Source organism: Fusarium subglutinans, assembly GCF_013396075.1.
Source record: "Fusarium subglutinans strain NRRL 66333 chromosome Unknown NRRL66333_c0000008, whole genome shotgun sequence".
In the NCBI taxonomy this organism is placed as follows: domain Eukaryota; kingdom Fungi; phylum Ascomycota; class Sordariomycetes; order Hypocreales; family Nectriaceae; genus Fusarium; species Fusarium subglutinans.
The window spans coordinates 122363-143024 of record NW_023502071.1 but is presented as its reverse complement, the minus strand read 5'-3'; the positions used below and the strand labels follow the sequence as shown (position 1 = coordinate 143024).

The 20662-nt window shown below is 49.4% G+C and overlaps 8 protein-coding genes across 8 annotated transcripts; 2 read left to right on the top strand and 6 right to left on the bottom strand.

The window, feature by feature from the left end:
- Positions 1-1723: 1723 nt before the first annotated feature.
- FSUBG_1489 (triacylglycerol lipase) lies at positions 1724-3098 on the bottom strand (the record flags this gene model as incomplete). Its single annotated transcript, XM_036679160.1, has 3 exons — positions 1724-2693; positions 2804-3020; positions 3080-3098. 3 exons carry the CDS (start codon positions 3096-3098, stop codon positions 1724-1726), a joined length of 1206 nt encoding a protein of 401 aa, XP_036542963.1.
- A 916-nt stretch (positions 3099-4014) lies between these two features.
- Positions 4015-5979, top strand: FSUBG_1488 (drug facilitator PEP5; the record flags this gene model as incomplete). The annotated part of the gene is made up of 4 exons (XM_036679159.1): positions 4015-4173; positions 4247-4474; positions 4559-4662; positions 4716-5979. 4 exons carry the CDS (start codon positions 4015-4017, stop codon positions 5977-5979), a joined length of 1755 nt encoding a protein of 584 aa, XP_036542962.1.
- A 598-nt stretch (positions 5980-6577) lies between these two features.
- Positions 6578-7876, bottom strand: FSUBG_1487 (fructosyl amino acid oxidase; the record flags this gene model as incomplete). The annotated part of the gene is made up of 3 exons (XM_036679158.1): positions 6578-6677; positions 6726-7711; positions 7757-7876. The coding sequence occupies 3 exons, from the start codon at positions 7874-7876 to the stop codon at positions 6578-6580; spliced, it is 1206 nt and encodes a 401-aa protein (XP_036542961.1).
- Positions 7877-8353: 477 nt separating this feature from the next.
- Positions 8354-10111, bottom strand: FSUBG_1486 (uncharacterized protein; the record flags this gene model as incomplete). Its single annotated transcript, XM_036679157.1, has 4 exons — positions 8354-8704; positions 8751-9658; positions 9704-10020; positions 10068-10111. 4 exons carry the CDS (start codon positions 10109-10111, stop codon positions 8354-8356), a joined length of 1620 nt encoding a protein of 539 aa, XP_036542960.1.
- A 1044-nt stretch (positions 10112-11155) lies between these two features.
- FSUBG_1485 (amidase) lies at positions 11156-13803 on the top strand (the record flags this gene model as incomplete). The annotated part of the gene is made up of 5 exons (XM_036679156.1): positions 11156-11663; positions 11712-11987; positions 12609-12710; positions 12758-13581; positions 13627-13803. The coding sequence occupies 5 exons, from the start codon at positions 11156-11158 to the stop codon at positions 13801-13803; spliced, it is 1887 nt and encodes a 628-aa protein (XP_036542959.1).
- Positions 13804-13982: 179 nt separating this feature from the next.
- Positions 13983-15344, bottom strand: FSUBG_1484 (lysine-specific permease; the record flags this gene model as incomplete). Its single annotated transcript, XM_036679155.1, has 4 exons — positions 13983-14589; positions 14637-14686; positions 14739-14856; positions 14908-15344. The coding sequence occupies 4 exons, from the start codon at positions 15342-15344 to the stop codon at positions 13983-13985; spliced, it is 1212 nt and encodes a 403-aa protein (XP_036542958.1).
- Positions 15345-15905: 561 nt separating this feature from the next.
- On the bottom strand, positions 15906-17459 carry FSUBG_1483 (amino acid transporter AAT family; the record flags this gene model as incomplete). The annotated part of the gene is made up of 1 exon (XM_036679154.1): positions 15906-17459. One exon carries the CDS (start codon positions 17457-17459, stop codon positions 15906-15908), a length of 1554 nt encoding a protein of 517 aa, XP_036542957.1.
- Positions 17460-18246: 787 nt separating this feature from the next.
- On the bottom strand, positions 18247-19928 carry FSUBG_1482 (major facilitator superfamily domain protein; the record flags this gene model as incomplete). Its single annotated transcript, XM_036679153.1, has 3 exons — positions 18247-19502; positions 19548-19650; positions 19701-19928. The coding sequence occupies 3 exons, from the start codon at positions 19926-19928 to the stop codon at positions 18247-18249; spliced, it is 1587 nt and encodes a 528-aa protein (XP_036542956.1).
- Between the last annotated feature and the right edge of the window lie 734 nt (positions 19929-20662).

Sequence of the window (20662 nt, the reverse complement as noted above, 5' to 3'; positions counted from 1 at the left end):
AAAACCATCACGAAGAGTCTGTTGCATCTCGTATAGTTTTGGCTAACACTGATATATCAAGTGACTACAAAGGCCCTGACGATGAATAATTGAGCAGCTAAACTCAGACTTTGACTTTTTGGCCTTTGCAACGGCCCGGCCATCCTCCCCCCTTTGGAGCTATCTTTGAGGAGCTCTTGATATGAACTGATTCAATATGAGACTGTCCCGCTCGGCGACCCAGCATCATTCAATGGCGTTATCCAACACGGCCATCGCCCAAAGATGCTATCTTATCATACTGCACTCTGAATATGAGGGCCTGGCTAGCTCACGACCTTTGGGTCTTGTGATTTGTAATGTTCTTCTCATCACAAAAGAGTACCGGGTAGTGAATGACCAGCAGCGACCAAATGTCAATATGGCCTGCCAGAGCGCGCATAAAGGCTTGCAAGCTGTGAAAAAATCGCTTTGGCGATGTATGCCACTATCATGTTGTCCCCAGATGATCATGTGTGCGTGAGTTTGAATTGATCACCTCAGAATCATCCAGCTCCGGGTCATCCGAATAGCGTGGCCGCTTGCTCTAAAGAAACTGTGAATTCTGATAGATGCTCCCCTCACAGGCTGTGCTTATAACCTGCTATGCTTATGATAGTCCCCGTTGACGGCGTGGACTCGGGGTCTGATCGTGGCCTGCGGACGTTGCAAGCAAGCTTCCTATGCCATCTCGGACGGATACAAACGGCCATGGCAAGGCGAGTCGGATACTTCGGTCTTGAGAAACTTCGGGTTATCAAGCAATAATTGCTCGCCACTGGCTATACAAATGATCTGGAGAGTTGATCTACCAGGCACGAAATCAAGGTTTTCCTTGCGCAAGTCCTCCGACATCTCGACCGACATATGACAACAAGAAGGAATTTATTTGGCGACCAAACGATGGAGAATGCCGTAGATGTCTTCCTCCTCCTCCTCAGCAGGCTTAGCTATATCGGGAGAGCATATAGATAATCGGTCGCCAAACATAGCCCGAACTGGAAGAAACTCTACAGCAGTCGTGGCGACCGTATAGGCTGGGCAGCCACTCCAAGTAAAGTCTTGGCAAGTCCGACATGTTGGATCTGATCTAGTCCGTTGCTTTATGAAAAACAACCTTCATATATCACTTTGCAGTACAAGTCTGGAGGGATTCAGGCGAGTCACATCGATACGTTGGGAATCTGGAGATGGAAATCAAGGCCAACTCCCGAATGAAACTGATCCGAGGTTGCGCTGCACTTTCCTCTAAGCGACTGATGTCCGAGTGTCTCGGGATCTACCCGAAATACTACTCGGGCCCTCTCCGATATATTTCGCAAGGCTAGGGCTTGTAGGGTGGCATTGAAAGCATGCCTGCCCCTGCACCAATCCTATCTACCGGCCGGTTCGCTCACCAAGTTGGGTCAGACACAATCCAGGCATACGCGCTCCAAAGAGTCTGGATTCTCTTGGCACTTGTTATTACAAATAGATCGATATTGATAAGTTTGTGCCATTTTATCTGTTATTTACGGTGCGTCCTAATGAGTCACTCTTTTTAGTAATTTCTGCAGCAGGCAATTCCCCGTTGTCAAGCCGGGCTAATTATACACAAGATGCCAAAGCAACTTCGAGCTGAGGTGTATTGAATATCTAAGTATGATGAAATAAGTGGCGATTGGTTGATCTGAGAACTGAAGCGAGTCTGTCTGTGATCCTTTCTTCAAGCATCGAAAACAGTGTTAAGAAGCCAGTCACCTAGCAGGTTGCAGTACGCTTTTGTCTTAAGCTCTGCATCCTTTATCGTCTCTTTGTCTCCAACCCTCTCACGCATGGGTAGACTGTCGAAACCATGCAGGACATCCGGCACCAGGAGCCATCTGACGCTGCCATCAGAAAAGGTTTCCTGCCAAGCGAATCGCTTATCTTCCAGCTCCAGCTCCCCAGGGTTTCCAGGTTCTGAACGCCCGCAGCGAGAAAGCTCGGAACCAGCGTCCGATATTCCCGAGCCTCCTCTTGCGCGGGCTAGACGGGTTGCACACTCCAGACTCTCCTTTGCCAACATGTCCAATTCCGATGCGATGATGAAAACATGGGGAGGAAGATCATCTGGATCAGCGTACGGGCCAGGGCTCAAGAGAGGGTCTCGCAGGTCCTGTCCATCGGGCAGATAACTCCAATCGAAGAGCGGGGCCATGCTGAGGAGGAGATCGCGTGCGGACGTGCGCGGGGAGCCGAGACTGGCATCCACTTTGTACTGACGCGTACTAAGTTTTGCCTCTGGGGAACGGCTAAGATCAAGTGCGCCGTAGACAGAGATAGTTGCACGAGGAGGACAAGCGCAGTGGTCAGACTGGAGCAGGCGCTGAGACAAGCCCAGGCTCAGATTGCCGCCTGCGCTGAACCCGCAGATGGCGACACGTCCGCCGTCTGCCTTGTCAATGGGGAGAGACTCATCATCCAAAGCGGCGTGGTATAGCGAGACAAGATCATCTAAGCCAGTAGGGAAGGGGGCTGCTGGGGCTTTGCTGTAGTTCAATGCAATGACCAAGACGGAATGGGTGTCGGAAAAGGAACGGTTCCAGGCATCATCATCCTGGGAGGAGCCTATGCAAAAACCACCACCGTGAATAGTAAACAGTGTTGGAAGGGGCTTGGATGAGCCGGCTTCATAGGAAGAAGGAAGAAAAATGCTACAACGCTGATCAGCTCTGGAACGTGAAGAGAGAGACACCGAAATGAAGACACTGCTCGGAAATGGAAATCAAAGCCGAGGTGTCGAGACATTGTGTTGAAAACTTACCGCACAGGCAAATGACCTCTCACATTGTATGTCTTGACAACATTGGGCGCGTTGGCTGAAGTTCTGGTGAATGAGCCCAACCAGTCGAAGGTCGTCAGGGTCGCTTGTATTGCCCGGATTTGGACATTGTATGCGACGCGGCGCGTCCAGGGCAGGCTCCCCTTTACCAACTGGGTCTTAGCGTCAAAATCGGCCATTTTATTTGTGATGGTGGTATCTAAAAAATTCTACGTGATGTAAGGCGGGACAGACGGGGTTCTTTAACCTGTCACGCACTCTCGAGTAGGTCGGTCATTGTAACGCTTCGATTGGCTGTGTGAGAAGTCCACATGGGTGGTCCTGATAAAGGACTGCAATCTAGATATGGCCTCTAGGACCAGCTGGATGCCAAGTATTTGCCGTGATGCACAACCGGAATGGAGTCAAGATATTAAGCTTTCTCTGGCCCGAAGCTGTGATCGTTTCGATTATGCGTCTCGGTGTCCTCGTGACCGAATATCTAGACTATTCGGGGTGCAAACACCGACCTTTTGGCTGATGCTATCCCATCTATGGCCAAAGAGCCCTTTGAGTTTGCTTCCCCAAGATCTTGAGACAAGGGGCTGAGCCTCTCCGCAGATTCCGTCTGGGGCCCCAGTCACTTCTCGGTTGCACTAGCTTGCGTCTGGAGCCTCGTTTCCCCCGTCTTATCGAATTCCCCCACGTGGAGCTATCCCTTCATTGTGATGAACAGCCGCCGCCAATCTCAGCATGGTTCTTGATTCCATACGCGGCAATCACGGCAGTCGTTTCGACTCAACCCCATTTGACTCCTCCTGAGCTGCTCAATCCTGCACAGAATGCTATTGACCGAGGTTTACCTTGTACAATCTTGCGGGGTAGAAGAAGAAGCGAGCAATTACCCCATGCTGACCATAGCATACCATCTCCTTGCTCACAGGGCGTTACAGTAGTATCAAGCCTCCCCGCACTATTTCAATTTCCTGGGGCAATTGCCTTATCACACACAGACTAGTCAAAGTTTAATTACCATCAGCGTAACCTTCCAGTTGGTCAATCTATATAAGCCTGGGCCTCGTCTCCAGGTCAACTAATTTTTCCAACTTGTACAACTCCACGTCTCAAGGTGGTATATCTCAGCTTCAACCGCCTCTTGTTTCTGCCACAATCCATTATTCGATAGTCTTCAACATCAATTCGAGTTTCTCAACATGGCGTCCGACCCAGAGGTTTCTGCAGCGCCTACAGGCGACACCAAGAAGTCAGCCCTGCCCATGGATGACCAGCGGCCCCCTTCAATTGAATATGTCGAAAACCCCGACCTCGAGCCGACCCCCAAGGTCGCCATATCCACAATTTTAGCTGTTTTCGTAAGTTTATATACTCAACTTTGCTCTAGGATGGTGATTTGGGCTGTACTAACAAATGGCCTCTTCCTTGCAGTTCATGGGCTTGACCTACGTCCCCGCCATCGCGACCGGATTCATCATGCCTACCCAGATCCTTCAGCAGATTGGTATGGCCTTGGGAGACACTGAGAATATCGCTTGGATTCCTGGTAGTTGGTCCATCGGTTCTGCCGTCGCCTTCTCTATTGCTGGTGGTTTGAGTGACGTGTTTGGTCGCCGATACGTATTATTGTGCGGCCAGACTATCGTCCTGGTTGGTGGTGTAAGTTGCCAGAATTGTTCTGCAATTGGGGTATACCTCTGGTCTAACAAAGTTGCTGGTTAGATTGTCTGTTCTGTTTCCCAGACCACGTTACACATCGTCGCTGGAACTACTTTGGTCGGCTTTGGTGCTGGCACCATCATGGTCGCGTATCCTGGAATCGCCGAGCTTCTGCCAAACAAGTATAGGTAGGTGTTTCCACTCAAACTTCACTGAGATCAGTCACTAACCCATGTTCTAGAGGTATTGGCTTGGCGTGGACTGAGTTCTGCATCACTATCCCTTGGGGTTCGTTGGCCGGTCTCATCGCTACCCATCTATATCTCAAGGCGAGCTGGAGATGGTGTTATTATATCACCATAATCTACGCTGCTATCTGCCTGATCGGAACCTTCATCTGCTACTTCCCCCCATCTCGACCCCAACATGACTTTGAGAGGACCCGCTGGCAGCAAGTCAAGGAGCTTGACTATATCGGACTTGTCCTCTTTGCTACCGGTATTACCGTATTCCTGATCGGCGTCACCTTCCTCGGCGCTACCCATAGGTCCATGACACTCGTTGCGACAACTATCTCAATCGGTGCCTGTATCTTCATCGCAGCCTTCGTCTACGACTTCACGATTCCCAAGAAGCCACTTTTCCCCATCAAGATCTTTCGCATGTACCGAGAATTCACTGTGTATCTCGTGGTTCTCTTCGTGTCTGGCATGATCTGGCAGGGAATCATCACGCTCGGCAACCAGGGCACTCTGTTCATGTTCACCAATGACATTATCGAAATCGGTATCATCTCAGTTCCCGCAAGTATGTCTGGCATTATTGGAGGTTGGATCATGCCTAGTCTGGTTCACAAGCTCAAGCACATCCGATATCAGTTTGTTTTTGCGCTCGTCCTGCAAACTGTCTTTACCGCATCATACGCCGCCGTGGTCCCCAACAATAAGACTGGTTGGACTATCCTCCCCATGTTCGGCCAGTCCTGCTTCACCTGGGTCACAGTCTTGTCCTATGTCTCGTCCGGTCTCTTGGTTCCCCAAGAGGATCTTGGAGTCTCGGCCGGTCTCATGGGAACATTCCGTAGCGCTGGTGGATCGCTTGGTAACGCCATGTTCAGCACGATTTTGACCTCTATTGTCAATCGCGACCTCGGCAACAACATTGCTGGGGCTGCTATCGGTGCGGGATACTCCCCCAAAGACTTGCCTACTTTGATTCCGGCTGTCATCCAGAATGCAGTCGGCGTTCCTATGGCCATGGCCAAGGTCCCCAATGTAACAGAGCCAGTTCTCCAAGCCACAGCCGCCGCGTTCAAGAACACATACGCTAAGGCGTTCAGAACTGTGTTTTACTCGACAATTCCATTGGGTGTATTCGCCATCATTGCGGCCTGCTTCATCCGTGATCCAAGCCACTTGCTTAACAACCACGTGGCTGTCCATCAAGAGAAGGAAGTCCTAGGAAAGAAGAAGGATATCGAAATGGAGCCCAAGATCATTGATTAAACGCATTAGCATATAGGTAGTTCAGATTGTAACATCAGCAAGCAATACACATCTACATATTTGACATGAAGAACATTCTTGCCATGAAAGGCTCACATCTCTAAACCTTAACCCTACACTAGTATGGCAGGGCTGCATCCGACCCGATCAGACGATGTCGGGGGTTGCACTGATGGCGTAACCGCATTTAGCCAGCCATGAATGAATAAAGTTTGGCTTAAGCTAGACTGGCGTAGGCTAGCTAGGCCCTGGCCCATGTCCTGAGTTATCGTAGCTTATCATGGAGGGACTCGAGAGCATTGACAGTTTTGTTAGCGTATACCAAAAGGGCTGGTTGAATACCAATTCACTTGAGATATGCTGATAGACGACGTGAGGTTGACTTGACCAGCCGCCTTCAGATATATCTTACGAGGTTTTATTGCTGATATTAAAGATGACAATATAGTCCAGGATATGTACTTTGAGGAAGATTGATGACTACAGCTTAGATTTCTCTTCTCCGTCCAGTTTCGCCTTCTCGCCTGCACTCAGCTCTCGTCTTTCTGGACCACCTCGACTGCCATCACCAAGGAAGGTATCCTCACGATGCTCATATTCAGTATGGAACTTCCACTTCTCTGCTAAGTGACTGGGCAGCCTCTTCTTCCAAGCTGGATGCCATGCATTCGCCCAAGACTGGGAGGAACTTGAACGCGCTAAGAGATGTTAGTTAGGTGTCACTAACGAGGGCTGCTATCACTTACTGTCCACTTCCGCCTCCGCCAACAAACAGGTTCTTATAATCAGGGTGATAGTCCATGATGAAGTCACCAGTAGGTGTATCTGTGTACCAGCACAGAGCTACCCTAGTAAGGGCACGATCAGCCAGCTCAGGCAACATCTCGCGCAAACCGGCTCGGAGACGTTCCTCAGCATCAGCTGGAACAAAGTTCTTTCGCTCTCGAGATACAGGAGGGGGAACGGAGATGTTGGATGTGACAGAGTTGTTGTCGCCCTTGGAGGGTGCTCGAGTATAGCCCCAGCCGTGAACAGCAAATTTGAGCATCTTTGTGTCCTCGTGGGGAGGAAAGTTGAACCAACCGGTGGCGTAGTTCATGTAAATGGGAATGTTCTTGTATTTGGTCATCTCATCGTCTGTGAGGCGAAGGAAACCGAGCGCTTGTGCTGTTGACAATGTTGAGTTGTAAGTAGGGACGATACCGGAAGACCAAGCGCCTGCTGCAAGAATGAAGTGATCGCCTAGGAAAGGAGTTCCCTCGAGGGTCTTGACTGCTTTGATCACACCTTGAGCGTCGCTGTCAAAGCCAACTACGGTTCCAGCTCGACCTGCGATGAAGGAGATGCCTAACTCTAGACATTCGTCACGGAGTTGCTTGATAGCCTTGTTCGCATCGGCCCAACCACCAGACTTGTTCAAGTAACCCTCAAAGTTAGGTTGCGCTAGTTCACCGGTCAAAATGGGGAATCTCCGCTTGGTATCAGCAGCATCTGCCAATCTTGTATAAGGCAGTTGTCGCTTATCAAGCTGAGCAATCGTCTTATCCGTCCAAGACTTCTCAGGCGTACTTCGCGACCCAGCAATAACATAGTCTGTCTGGTAGAAGATGCCCTTATACTTAGGGTCTTGAGACCATTTGCGATAAGCTTCATACGCAAGGGAACAGTAATCGGTGTCGGCATAGTCAAATCGGATGACTCGGGAGATATCCGAGCTGGAGCCATCCGGCACCTGAAGAGGTTAGCGGATCGACGTCACTGAAGCTGGGGTTCTTACAGGCGGCATGTGCCTGTCAAGGACAGTGATGTTCTGGTGACCTTCTAGCGCGAGCTGCTTGGCTGTAGTGAGGCCAAAAAGGCCTGCGCCAATGACTACGACCTTGGTGGTCTGATCCATGATGAGGAGATGGAGGTAAGCGATGCTGTTTGGTAGGTCAGATTAAGAGTCTGGCTGAAAACTGACGTCTGATATACTGCACCCAAGTGTCCGGTGGAGACGGATGTCAACCTGTTTGACCCTATCTATAGTGTCGATTTGCCGTGCACGTGAGCGGATCTCCTGCGCAAGACCCAACTTGCGGCCCGTGAATGGATGGCTTATCTATATAATTAAGGAGATGACGATTCGTATATAATTATAATAGATCACATTCTGATCTCTGGGCGATTCCCGACGATCTTGGGGTTTCCCTAACTTCTCCCTTGTTGTCTACTAAGATATCTACTATCCTAACGTTTGCTCCCCCTACTCCTTGAGGATGCTCGATCAAGCCACTTGGGTTTGATATCTAGAGAAAGCATGCAAGACATAATATGATTGTAATTATCTGATCGAGATAGGAGATCTAGGTGGAGAATGAGAAAGCGACTGAAGTTACTGTATGTCATATATGTCTGGTAGGAATTGTGAAAAGATATCGTTCAAATTCACTTCCTCGAGTTCACCAACATCAAACATGAAAGGATCAAATGACTCCTCTCTTTGGCTTGGCGCCGACTGGCTAACCTGTGTCTCAGTCAAAGGATGGATATAATGCGTTGAGATGCGAATCATAGCATCTTGCGGCCGACTTGAACTTTCCCCGTGTAGCGGTGTCATCTGGCTGATCTTGGGGTCTACCAGAGCCCAAAATAGAGCTGGATGAAAGGCAATAGAGATGCCCTTACCAGCTGGCGGCTGTGAGTTATTGTCTGCGGTAGAGTCCAAGCTCTGTAGTAATTCGAGCTGAAATCCTGTTAGTACCCTGGTTGAGTAGCTGCGAGCTACGCACCTTTTGCGCAATGTGCGGCCATGTTGATGACAGCCTCTCCAAGAACCCTTTGCACCACTCAAGATCGCCTTTTGCCTTTTCGGCGACCTTCGGATCAATCGCACGTTGGAATAGCCAAGGTATCGTTGCGACTACTGCTACAAGTTGCCCTACTAGAGGATCGCAGATCTCGAAGCGCAGCTCCTCGCATAGGCGTAAGAGTTTAAACACCCACGCTGAATTGAATAGAGCCTGATCAACAGTCTGTTGCAAAAAGGAACGGGCCTGAAGTCCACTCGATCTACCCCTCATAGCTACCAGGTGGATGAAAGGATGATGTAGAATAGCTGTGATGGCGTGAGTAACCACTTGCATGAGAAGCCATGGTATCCAGTACTCGCGCTGATCCTGAAGTTCGGCGGCCATTCTTTTAGTAAAATGGACGTTTCTCAGCAGATGGCTATGTGGAAGTTTGGTCTCATGTTTGTAAAGCTCTGCACAGAGTATGTAATGCATTGAGCCTGGTGACCATGCTGTCTCTGCTTTCCCGATTCTGACTTGATGCATGTATGATGAGAGATGGCCCCACATCTCGATTACATGGATATAGTATGCGGTTACTCCCAGATCTTCGGGTGCATCGTCGGAGAAGAGATCTGGAGGGCACTCACCATCGTTCGTGGGCGGGAGTGACGGTGGCCTGTGAGCGCTGGCTGGGTATCTGTGTTCGTCATCGCCGTACACACTGCTACGCTCTTGAGGCATGAATGTTTGCTCTAGAAGAGCAACGGTCCAATGGCATCTCAGGCTGGCTTCAAGTTCAGATGAGGATTCATAGAAAGAACTCTGGGATAGCTTTCGGAGAGCCTCCAGTCGTGACATGGTTCCGATGCTCATCCACGCTCGGCCTGGCTTACATGCTGGTTTACCTGGATCAGTTTGCCGCCAACGAGAAGCATCTGAAATTGGCTTACCTGCTACATCAACCAAGACAAGCAAGCATAAGGCCTGCACAGTCTCGAGCTTGGGAACGCCCTGAGAGGCAAGGATGGCGACCTCTTGCTGTGCAGAGCTGCCATACAACTCAACCGCTTTGAGTTGTTTACCATTGAAGAAGTCATGCGCGCTGTACCGCACAGTGAGCGCCAAGAAGCTGTAGAGAAGGTATTGAGGTGCAGTAGTGAGAATTTCCTTGAGCTCAGATATGTTGAAAAGTTGCAAAGGCTGGAGATGGAGTTTGACGCGATAGACCTCTATTAGATGGTCCAAAACTTCGAACGGTACATCTGAGCTGGAAAATTCAGTAACAGGATTATCTGGGAAAAGACTGCGACATACTTGTTCACATCAAAGGATGTATCTATCGGTGGGGGCGAGGTCATGCCAGGACTTGCGCTGTATTCTGCTTGCAAACTTGTAGATGGGATACTTGCAGAAGTACTTGGAGAGGGCCCGGGGCCAGTAACTGAGGCTGACGATGGTCTAAAGAATGAGCCACCACTTATATACATGATCGATGGTGAACTTACTGGAGCAACTCATAAATACCCTTCACTTGCGACTCCAGCATCTGGAACCGCTCCTGTAAGTCATCCCTCTGGCCACTTTTCGCGTTAGCTTCCTCTTAATGACTGGTTTGATTGGCTCTACCTCTTGGTGACTCTACTGCTTTTTCTTGCCAAAGCTCTTACTGGCTCAGGAGATCGATAAGTACATAGTTGGTTTAGTCGTCTACAGAATGAGCATGTCGGCCTTTCACCCGTGCATTTGCTCTTCTTTTTCCTAGACGAAAGTCAAACCAATTGGAGCCGATATTCATGGATACGGTATCTCACCGGCATGGCTCACAAGCCTGTTTGCTCCGGGGTTCCATTTTGATGAAACAGACCTTCTAAAGGCCGGGACGGTTGATAAAACTCATTCGAGTTGTTGCGATCAGCAGATCTGGATATGGAGATGGGGACGGAACCCGGAAGCTGAAATGATCATTCAGAGGCACGTGAGCGGAAGCTAGCAGATGACCATCTATCATACTCCACCAGACCTTATCGGGGCCAAGTTGCAATGAAGTCAGAAGGGCCAGTCGAGAATAAACACTACATTCTATAATATGAAGACGATATCGCTTAATGCCTTTGCTGAACACACTTGTCACGGCGTTGAGCGGCCCAAAATTATCGTAAAAGATGACAATACGTATAGAGATTAACTAACTAGACTCCTTACAGTAACCCCGCCCATACACCAATGAAGTCACCGTAAAATGGTCACGAACCGTTGTAACGTTGTTTCTGCACATTACATCGCTTGAAAGTGGCTTGCATCTGTAAAGCATCAGTGAGTGAGGTGTCAAACGAGATACTCTTCTCACGGTATCTTGCTTCTAATAACTTGTTTCTAACTCTTATCGACATCTACTTGCAGTCATGGCAACTCACGCTACTTACCCCAGTCTACGGGACAAGACCGTGCTCATTACAGGCGGTGCAGAAGGCATTGGCGCTGCTACAGTGGAGTTGTTCACGCTACAGGGCAGCCAGGTCATCTTCATCGACATCGCCGAGGACTCGGCGAAAAAGACAATTGACCGCGCTGTATCGCGCGCCAAAGACGCCAATGTTCAAGCCAAGGCGCCCATATTCTACAGCTGCAGCGTGTCAGATTTACCAAGGTTACAAGACACGGTCAAGAGAATCCAAGATCAACATGGCATGATACATATCTTGGTCAACAATGCTGCGGCTGCTGGAAACAGAGCCAGACTAGAAACAGAAAATGTCAGGCCTGAAGATTGGGAAGCCAACATCAACACCAATCTCCGGCATGTTTTCTTCATGAGCCAAGCTGTTCTTCCGGCTATGAGAGAGGCTAAAACCGGGAGCATCGTCAATCTTGGGTCAATCACCTGGCGCATCCCCGCTCAAGGAACTCCTGGTACGTTAACATTCCTGTCTGATCATTCAGTCTGCTCACATGACCAAGTCTACGGCACATGCAAGGCGGCAATAATGGGTCTGACGCGTACTCAGAGTAAAGAATATGGCAAGTACAATGTTCGCATCAATAGTGTTATGCCTGGTGCCATTGCGACCCAGCGACAGAGGGATGAGGTTCTCACGCCCGAATATCGGGAGGAAGTTATGCGCGGCCAGAGTTTGCAGCGAGATCTAGAGCCGGAGGAAGTAGCTAAAGTGGTTGTGTTCTTGGGTAGTGACGAAGCTAGTGGAGTGACGGGCAGTTCGTATGTTGTTGATGGCGGTTGGTGTAGCGATCCATGAGTAGTGGCTGTACTTGGCCGTTATGCTGCGATGGAGCGAGCCTAGATATCAGAAACAATGCTTATCAAGTTTCACTCGTGCGATTTCGAACTGTTATCCGTCACGGAAGAATTGTCCGGTGAGGAAACTTCCTGATCAAAGCTGTCGGGTCCAGGATCCGAACCCCCTCATCTCAGTGGATCTCCATCACTGTCAGCAAGCGGGGAACTTCAAGCCACGAACTGTATCAACAACTCAATCAGGTTCTCGCCAATACCCCTCAACAATTATACTTCTAGAGATTTCTGTGTTTCGATATGGAGCCCTGGCGCCACACAGCGACACAAATCCTGGAGAACATTCGCTCTGGTAATCTCACAGTTGAGCAGTATGCTTCATCTTTACTTGAGCGAATTAAACAACGAGATGACGATGTCAAAGCTTGGGCATATCTTGACCCAAAAGCTGTTTTGGAACAGGCTAGAGCATTAGACCGGGTGCCAAAGGACCAGCGAGGACCACTGCATGGCCTTCCTGTTGGGATCAAGGACATCATATTGACTAAAGGCAGCACTTGAGAGCATTCTAAAAGTGACAGGACCAGTCGCTGACAACTCATCAGATATGCCGACCGAGCATGGTTCAACTATCTATAAGAATGACCATCCCGTAATCGATGCCGGATCGGTCATGGTTCTCCGTCAAGCAGGCTGCCTCATCTTCGGTAGGTCAAGCCAGGCTCTTTGAGCACCAGTCTCTCATCACTTCCAGGTAAAACGACAACAACCGAGTTTGCCGCATCCTTCACGGGTCCAGCTACCCGCAACGCGCACAGTATTTCTCATACCCCTGGAGGCTCGTCAGCCGGTTCAGCCGCCGCCGTAGCAGACTTTCAGATCCCCATAGCTCTTGGTTCACAAACTGTAGGCTCCATTGTCCGACCAGCTGCATTCAACGGCATCTACGGTTTCAAGCCTACGTGGGGAGCTATCACGAGAGAGGGACAGAAGTTCTGTGCCCCAACTGTTGATACTATTGGCTTCTTTTCCCGAAGCGTTTCGGATCTTGAGATACTAAGTGACATATTTGCTTTACACGATGATGAGATCAGCACGTTTGCTTTATACGATGAGGAGAGTGACACCTTTGGTAGTATCAAAGGATTGAAATTTGCTGTATGTCGGACGTCGAAGTGGGAGTTGGCTGGAGAGGGCACGATCGCGGCTATGGATAAAGCTGTAGAGCTTCTCAAAGCACACGGCGCCGAAGTTGAAGAGCTTGATCTCGGTCCAGACTTTGAACAAGTTATTGACTGGCACTTTACTCTTGTGCGTCTTGAGGGTGCGACGAGTCTGTGGCCGGAGTATTGCCAAGATAAAGGCAAGCTGGATCCAGTGTTGGCGAAAGGTGTTCGAGAGAGGCACAAGATCTCACGAAAGGCTCAGCTGGATGCTTATGATGGGCTTGCAGCTCTACGACCCCGATTCGATACTATAGTAGCTAAGTATGCCGCTGTGCTAGCTCCGAGTGTCTTCGACGAAGCTCCTGAAGGCCTCGGGAACACAGGAAGCCCTGTTTTCGCAGCGACTTGGACTGTGAGTGTACCTATGCTGAATCTTGGATTTTGCTGACACGTTTAGGCGTTACATACACCAGTGGTCAATATTCCAGGTTTTCGTGGGAAGAGTAACTTACCTGTTGGAGTTTCTCTTGTGTCTGCGAGACTTCGTGATCGTCACCTCCTCAAGGTGAGCGAGGCTGTTGGTCACATCTTCGAGGCAGAGGGTGGATGGAACAAACAGTCCAGGTCAGGTTAGTCACCTAGCTAGTCACGGTCATTCCAAGGGGTTTCTTGTAAATTTAGTCCTCAATATTTTAGATTGCTCACTTCTCCTTCATGGATGATAGAAGTATCTGAAAGAGTGCAGGAAAAGAAATCTTGTTGCTTGTCTAATTCTATGTGTCTATTTGAACAGTAAATCAGAAGTCATCCCTCCTATAGTTGATGATCATCCTCCTCATCGTCAGACCCTATCAAGAATTCCTCTTCCCTCCTGAACTCCTCCATCGCGATATCATCATTCTTCAGTTTCGTGTAAACCTGCCTCTGCCTCCACGTCTTCATCCTTCTAACTCCGTACACAACTGCAAGCACGAAAGCCGACGTTATCACAGCCATGATGCCCAGAGACCTCCATAATCTCCAGCCTCGTATACAACAGGGATACCAAGACATAAACACACCAACTGCCCGCTCTTTCCAGCCCATTTTTCGCGCGTGATCACGCACAAGACCCTTGCGAATTAGGTGCTTGAAGCGGGGGCCATTGGGTCCAGAGTTGAAGCGCTTGAGACCAAAGTGCGGCACCGTTTCTTGCCGTGGGTCAGAGTCGGGATAGCTGATGTCACCCCAGTGGCCAGTGAAGTCGAACCACGAAGTGTAGTTCTGAGCGGGCTCGGTCGAAGACGGTTCAAAAGGCGAAATAATCGGAGTGATGGTGAAGGAATCGGGATTGAAACGGTAGTAGTAGGCTGATTGGGCAGGGTTCCATAGCTTGCCCTCGTCACAGTAGTCGAACATTGCTACGTTGTGAATTTGGTGGCTGTGGGATGGTGAGTCATTGTTTGAGAATAGAACCATATTACTTACCCTCTTTGTGGATAGTTGGCGTGCGAACCGAGGGCACTGTACACGATAGGCTGAAAAGTTTGTTAGCCACTGAATTCTGAGCGAGACGAACACTCCTCCTACCCTTCCATCAGTGATGTTGACCGTCGCGTCATCCCATTCGAAACCAGCACCGTCAATATGCTGACTGTAGTAAATACCAACAGGAGTCCCATTGTGAAATCTGACCATATTGTGCTCCCTGACATCAAATGTTAGAGGAACCGCTGACGGTGAGTGGGAGCAGACTTACCAGTCTCCAACATGGTTGCCAAAGTGCATCCCTGATGATAAGTTCTCATCTCCGACTAAATGATTGATGGGTTCCATGACTTGGGTGATATTTGGCCCCTCGTTGAAAGAGTAAAAGTAAAAGTAGAATGCATCGATGTCAACCTCGCTCTTCTCTACCAAGATCACGGCGCAGGGTACCGAGTTGGCTATCCGGCCAGAATCATCCGGCGCTTCACCCAAAATCCATTGAGGATAAGTGAGAGGATCTTCCTTGGCTGTGAGCGCAACATCTTCACCGCCGTAGCTATTGAGGTCCCCAAGATTGGAGAGGTCGACGGATGAAGGCCCACTGAACGGTTGCTCATTGAGTTTCGGTATCGTGTTGATGATGTGGGCTGAGAGATCGCTAGGCATGAAGCGATCTTCCGAATGAAGCCATACTAATGGTGCTGCCATATTCGCTCAGTACTGAAGCCATGATGACGATAGATGGATGGATGGGATATTACCCACCATGATTAGCGACATAGTCTGGGCACCGATCAAGCCCCGATGCTTCCGAAGCTGCCAAGACGTAGCCAGCATCAAGGCAGAGAAGAAGAAGCGTCGTTGGTATCAGCGAATGTATTGACGCGTCCCGAAACATGTCGAAAAAGGCCTCGTGTCCCTAGGGATCTTGAAGTTGTTTGGAAACAGATCTCACTAACCCAAGTTAAGTTCACGCGCGATAGCGATAGCATATCAATAGTGCTGAGGTAATCAGAGACCGGGATCCTCGGCTGAAAATAGGATCAATCTCATTGGTGCTGCCGTAATTCTCCGCTCTTGTCGGCCAATCAATTCGTCACTGGCGATGAACGGGCGGGCTAGGCCATAACCGGATACGAAATCTTTATTTAACCTGAAAAGTCACTCACTGAGAATGATGATCACGTCTGAAGGAATGAAGGTCCATAGCTCGACATGCGGCAGACCAAGTTATTTGCATCAATTCAGAATCTCTTGCCTAATATACGTTTAGATATCGCTCCCGGTAATAATGTCCATCTCGGTCAACGGAACCAGTTTAGTCCGAAAGATCAATTTGTGGCCAACAAACATGACGATGAACAAGATCAAGCTGATGTATGCTGTGAAAAAGGAGCTGGTATCCCACTCGATAAACACCTGAAATCCACTCGTGATGATAATCAACACGCTGAAGAACAGGCCATACCAAGACAAATACGGCTGCAAGGGCGCAACGTAGGGCAATTCGGATCGGGAGATCCCTTGGAGAGCCAGGGCCTTCATGAAGCGGATGTGGCAGAGCGAAATGATAGCCCATGCGATAAATCCCGCAACAGAGGTAATGCTCAAGAACCAATTGAACACAACAGTTCCGTCGTTCGATAAATTGAGAAAAGACAAAAAGCCGACAGCGGCGCAAACACCGACGGCATTATAAGGCGTTCCGAAGCGGTTCGTCTTCTTCAGAAATGCCGGTGCGTGGCCCGAATCGGCCAGAGAAATGAGAATGCGACTGCTTGAGTACACGTCCGAGTTTGCAGCAGTCAATACAGCAGTCAACAGAACCGCATTGAGGATGGAAGGCAGTATTGGAACACCAGCCAATTGAGCGACAATGACCAGAGGAGACGCCGAAGCGTCTTGCGACTCGCTGAGAAGGTCTTTGTTTGTGGATGGGATATTGAGGCCGAGGAAGAACACGGTCGCGATGAAGATTGAGAAGACGCCCCAAAAGGTCCAACGCATCGCAGAAGGAATCGTCTTGCGCGGATCCTTTGTTTCGCCTGCACCAATGGCCACCAATTCTGAACCCTGATAACTGAACCCAGCTGTGATCAAGACCGACCAAAAGCCGACAAAGCGTCCAACATCTCCTTCGACAAGATGCTCACTGAACGCTCCAGGGTTCTTCCAGTACTTGAACCCAAGATATCCTTGGTCTCCAACGCCGGCATTGACGCAAATCGAAAAGATAATGAAGCCAATGATAGTGATGACCTTGATGCTCGAAAACCACATTTCGAACTCTCCAAACCAGCGAACAGGCATAAAATTGGCAGCAGTGAAGAGGACCCAAAATACAGCAATCCAGATACCGATATTCAGCCCCTTCTCCCAGTACTGGATGATCAGTCCCGCAGCTGTCAACTCAAGCGCAAACGTAATAGTCCAGCTGAACCAATAGATCCAACCCATAGCAAAGCCAAAGGTTGGGTCCAGAAAGCGCGATGCGTATGTCGTAAAGGCGCCTGCGACGGGGATATACGCTGCCATTTCGCCTAGGGCCGTCATTACTGCGAAGAGAAGACTTCCGACGAAGATGAAGGCTATAAGGAGGGAGACGGGACCCGCTGTTGCGAGGGCGTTGCCCGTACCAATGAAGAGACCTGTCCCGACTGCGGCGCCGATGGCGATGAATTGGAGATGGCGGCCATGGAGAGCGCGTTCAAGCTCAGTGTCGTTGGTGCCATGCTCGATGGATTTGGTGGAGGGGGTCGATTCGTTTACCTCAGGGCGAGGGTCTGTCTTGGCTTGGATATCCATGGTCATGTAGTTCGTCATGGTGAACGGCATGAGAGCAGATCCCTAAGAACCTGATGGCGAGAGGCCTTCCTTTTCACTCCCTTGGATAGCCGATTTCGGACCATCTGATATAGCAAGTTATGTCCGAATACTCGGGGCAACATACGAGTGATTGCTCATCTTGTCGATGAAAGGCGAACATGTGGAGTCAAGGAATCACAAAATTCGATATTCATTATATAATAGCTTAGTGAGATGTCTTCGCTATTTCTTTCTACCCCAGGCCCAGGACCAACCCCACGGATCATGTGGATCTTGGGCGTTGAGGTTCGAGCACCATGATGTCGCCGAATCACTTCAACACCCATCTTAGCGCGACATCTCATCGTTCGCCGATCGACAGACGAATTCTTAACTATAAATTAACGAGAACCCGATCAAAATTTTCGTTAAGGCACAGGCCTTCGGTTCAATTGAATGAGATAGTGAGAGGTCATGTCTAGCCAGGGCGGATGTTCACGTTGGGCGTGGTGGGGCTTGTTGAGATGTCGCTCTAGGGCGGAGGCTACAGATCTGTGCTTGATTGCCACCTACCGTTTCAGGAAATCACTTGAGATTGATTGCATGAACTAAAAGAGCCTCGTGGTATGTCTCCAATTTGATAATCCAGGTAGTGAGATTGTGAGTCTGAGTAGACATGGCATTTGACTACTAACCTATCAAGGTTGACCATCATTTTTCCAGAGGTAGACACTACCATTATCGCGTAAGTAGTAGAGAATAAACATTCTTTGCTTGATCTCTGAGAGACAATATCTAGTGATGATTACAATGGATAAAGGAAGTACTTGTTCTCCAGATCAGTCAAGTCCAACATGGAAACATCCACCTTGACCTTGACAGTCTCACCATCAACAACCTGTTCGACATACCCTTCACCATGATTCCCGAGCGCTTCCTGTTCAGCAATCCACTGTCGTCGCTCCTTGTTTCTCTTAGAGAGGATGAACCGAATCGTGATCAACAGAATTGGCGTCAAAGTGAAACTTGCCACGATCTGGACAATCCAAGCAGGATAGTAACGTGGCCCTCCAGTCTTCCATAGTTGCGGCGAGATGATGTTCGATATTCCATAGAGCACCATGAACATAGCGTTGCGGGTGAGGCGCTTTGTATGACCGGCACAACTCGACGATACCCAGCCAACAGAAATGATCCATGTTTGCGCGAAGCAATTGGGGGGAAGAAGAAGGCAAGCGAGCATGGGAATAGTGTTGCCCCATGGAATAGTGACCATGCCAATACTACTTGCAATGCAGGGTACACACCAGAGTGCAGCCCACCAAGCGCTATGTCCAGGAAAGAAGCGTATCAAGAGCGAGGCCGTAATGCATGCAAGGATTGCAAAGCCTCCAGAAGCGACCCAGACGAGGGTCGATCCTAAGGGAGAAACTCCAAGGTCTAGGAAGAGCAAGCTCTGTTGGTATGGGAGATTGTTTGCCAGCATGAGCGTAAAGCCAGAGAAGGCGAAGAGCCAAGAGATCGGGTCCTTCAAGCACTCCATGAATTGATGCTTCTTGAATGTCTTCTGCTCAATGGAGCTGCGGGTCGACTCGTGGATTCGACGGATAGTATGAACCTTCTGTTCTGTAGTCAAGAACCATGCAGTTGCAGGGTTATTGGGATACCAGAACCAGGTGATCACTGAAAGAACGAGCGATATGCCTCCAGTGATGATCATGAAGAATTTCCACGGGCTAGTGCTGACCTTACTATACAGCAAACCGTATGAAACAAGGCCAGTGAACATGGGCGAGCCGATGCAAGAGGTATAAAACAGAGGTTGTACCTGATGGAGCTCCTCAGGCGTAAAGAACATAGACATCGTAATCTCAAGAGCTGGAATGACCGCGGATTCGACAAAGCCGAGGAAGAAGCGAAGAGGGATCAGGGCTCCGTAGCTCTGGGCGACGCAGTGTAGGAGGACAATGACGGCCCATGTAAAGATAATTCCCGAGATGAACGTGCGTAGTGGTAGCTTTTGAATGAGAAGTTGTCCAGGAATCTGGCCAATGATGTAACCTGGAAGGGTCAGCTGTGTTGACCGTAGAGGTTGAGGGGACATACCGGTGTAGAAGAGGGAGTTCAGGTTATTGTACTCGGAATTATTGAGACCCGTATCCTTGAAAAGCCCAAGGAGAGTGGCTTGACCCAATGTACTCTTATCGACCTGCCCCGGGGCTGTTAGTGCCATTCACATTTTCACATCTGGTTGCTTACATAGAGCATAAAGTCGATGAAGGTGACAAGCAAGAGGACGTGGATGTAAATCTTGCGTTTGAGTTTCTTCTTCTTCTCGGGAGTAAGCGCTTCAACCTCATGTCCATGCTTCTCGATAAGATCAAGAGTCTCATCTGCAGCTCGGCCAGAGATAACAGCGCCCTCGTTGAGTGAGCTGCTGGAGCTTGCATCAGCGACCTTGGGGTCGACTTGCTTCTCGTCACTCATTTCGATATGAACTTGAGTGAGATTTAATGAAGAAGACAGTCCTGAATGCAGTGATGGGGTCAATGGTGATCTCGGCGTCCTTGAGCGCCTTCTTAAATATGCACCCATCATCCGTGATGCCGGTTGCCGGCAAGACGGCCAGTGACTTACAGGGTCAATGCCTTAGGTTTGCAGGGAATCTTTACAAGTGCGGGTCTTGGTCCCATTCTAGACCTTGTCCATGTGCAGTTGTGACTGGGCTCCAACTTTCAAGGAACCGTCCTGCATGACGGGCGTTCGATCTTCTATCATCAGTCTCTCCACTGGCTACTTTTCGTCATACAGACTAGCAATCGCATAATGGAAGTTGCCACAATATGTCGATTCAAGGGCGTTACTACCCTGCTAGTAGTATTTTTCGGATAGATCCTGGAGAGTTTATCGAACCGCACAGTTGGGTCGTGCAGGGAAGTTGATGCTCACCAAACCTCCGCCTCATCTGAGAAGATGCTCCACGATAATCTGCAGTGGCTATGATAAGTCATTCACCTGCTCACGCTCAACAGTAGAAGAGTGATAAAGCCGTCTCTCATCGGAGTTGAATGTTGGATCATCCTCTTTGCGGAACCACTGACTCGGGTCCGATATGCGGCTCCGTAGTGGATACAACTCGGGTGGAAGCACATTAGTAGATCATTCATTGAGCCAAGCCCATAGGGCTATTACTCGGTAGCTTAAAGTGAGACGGATTTCTC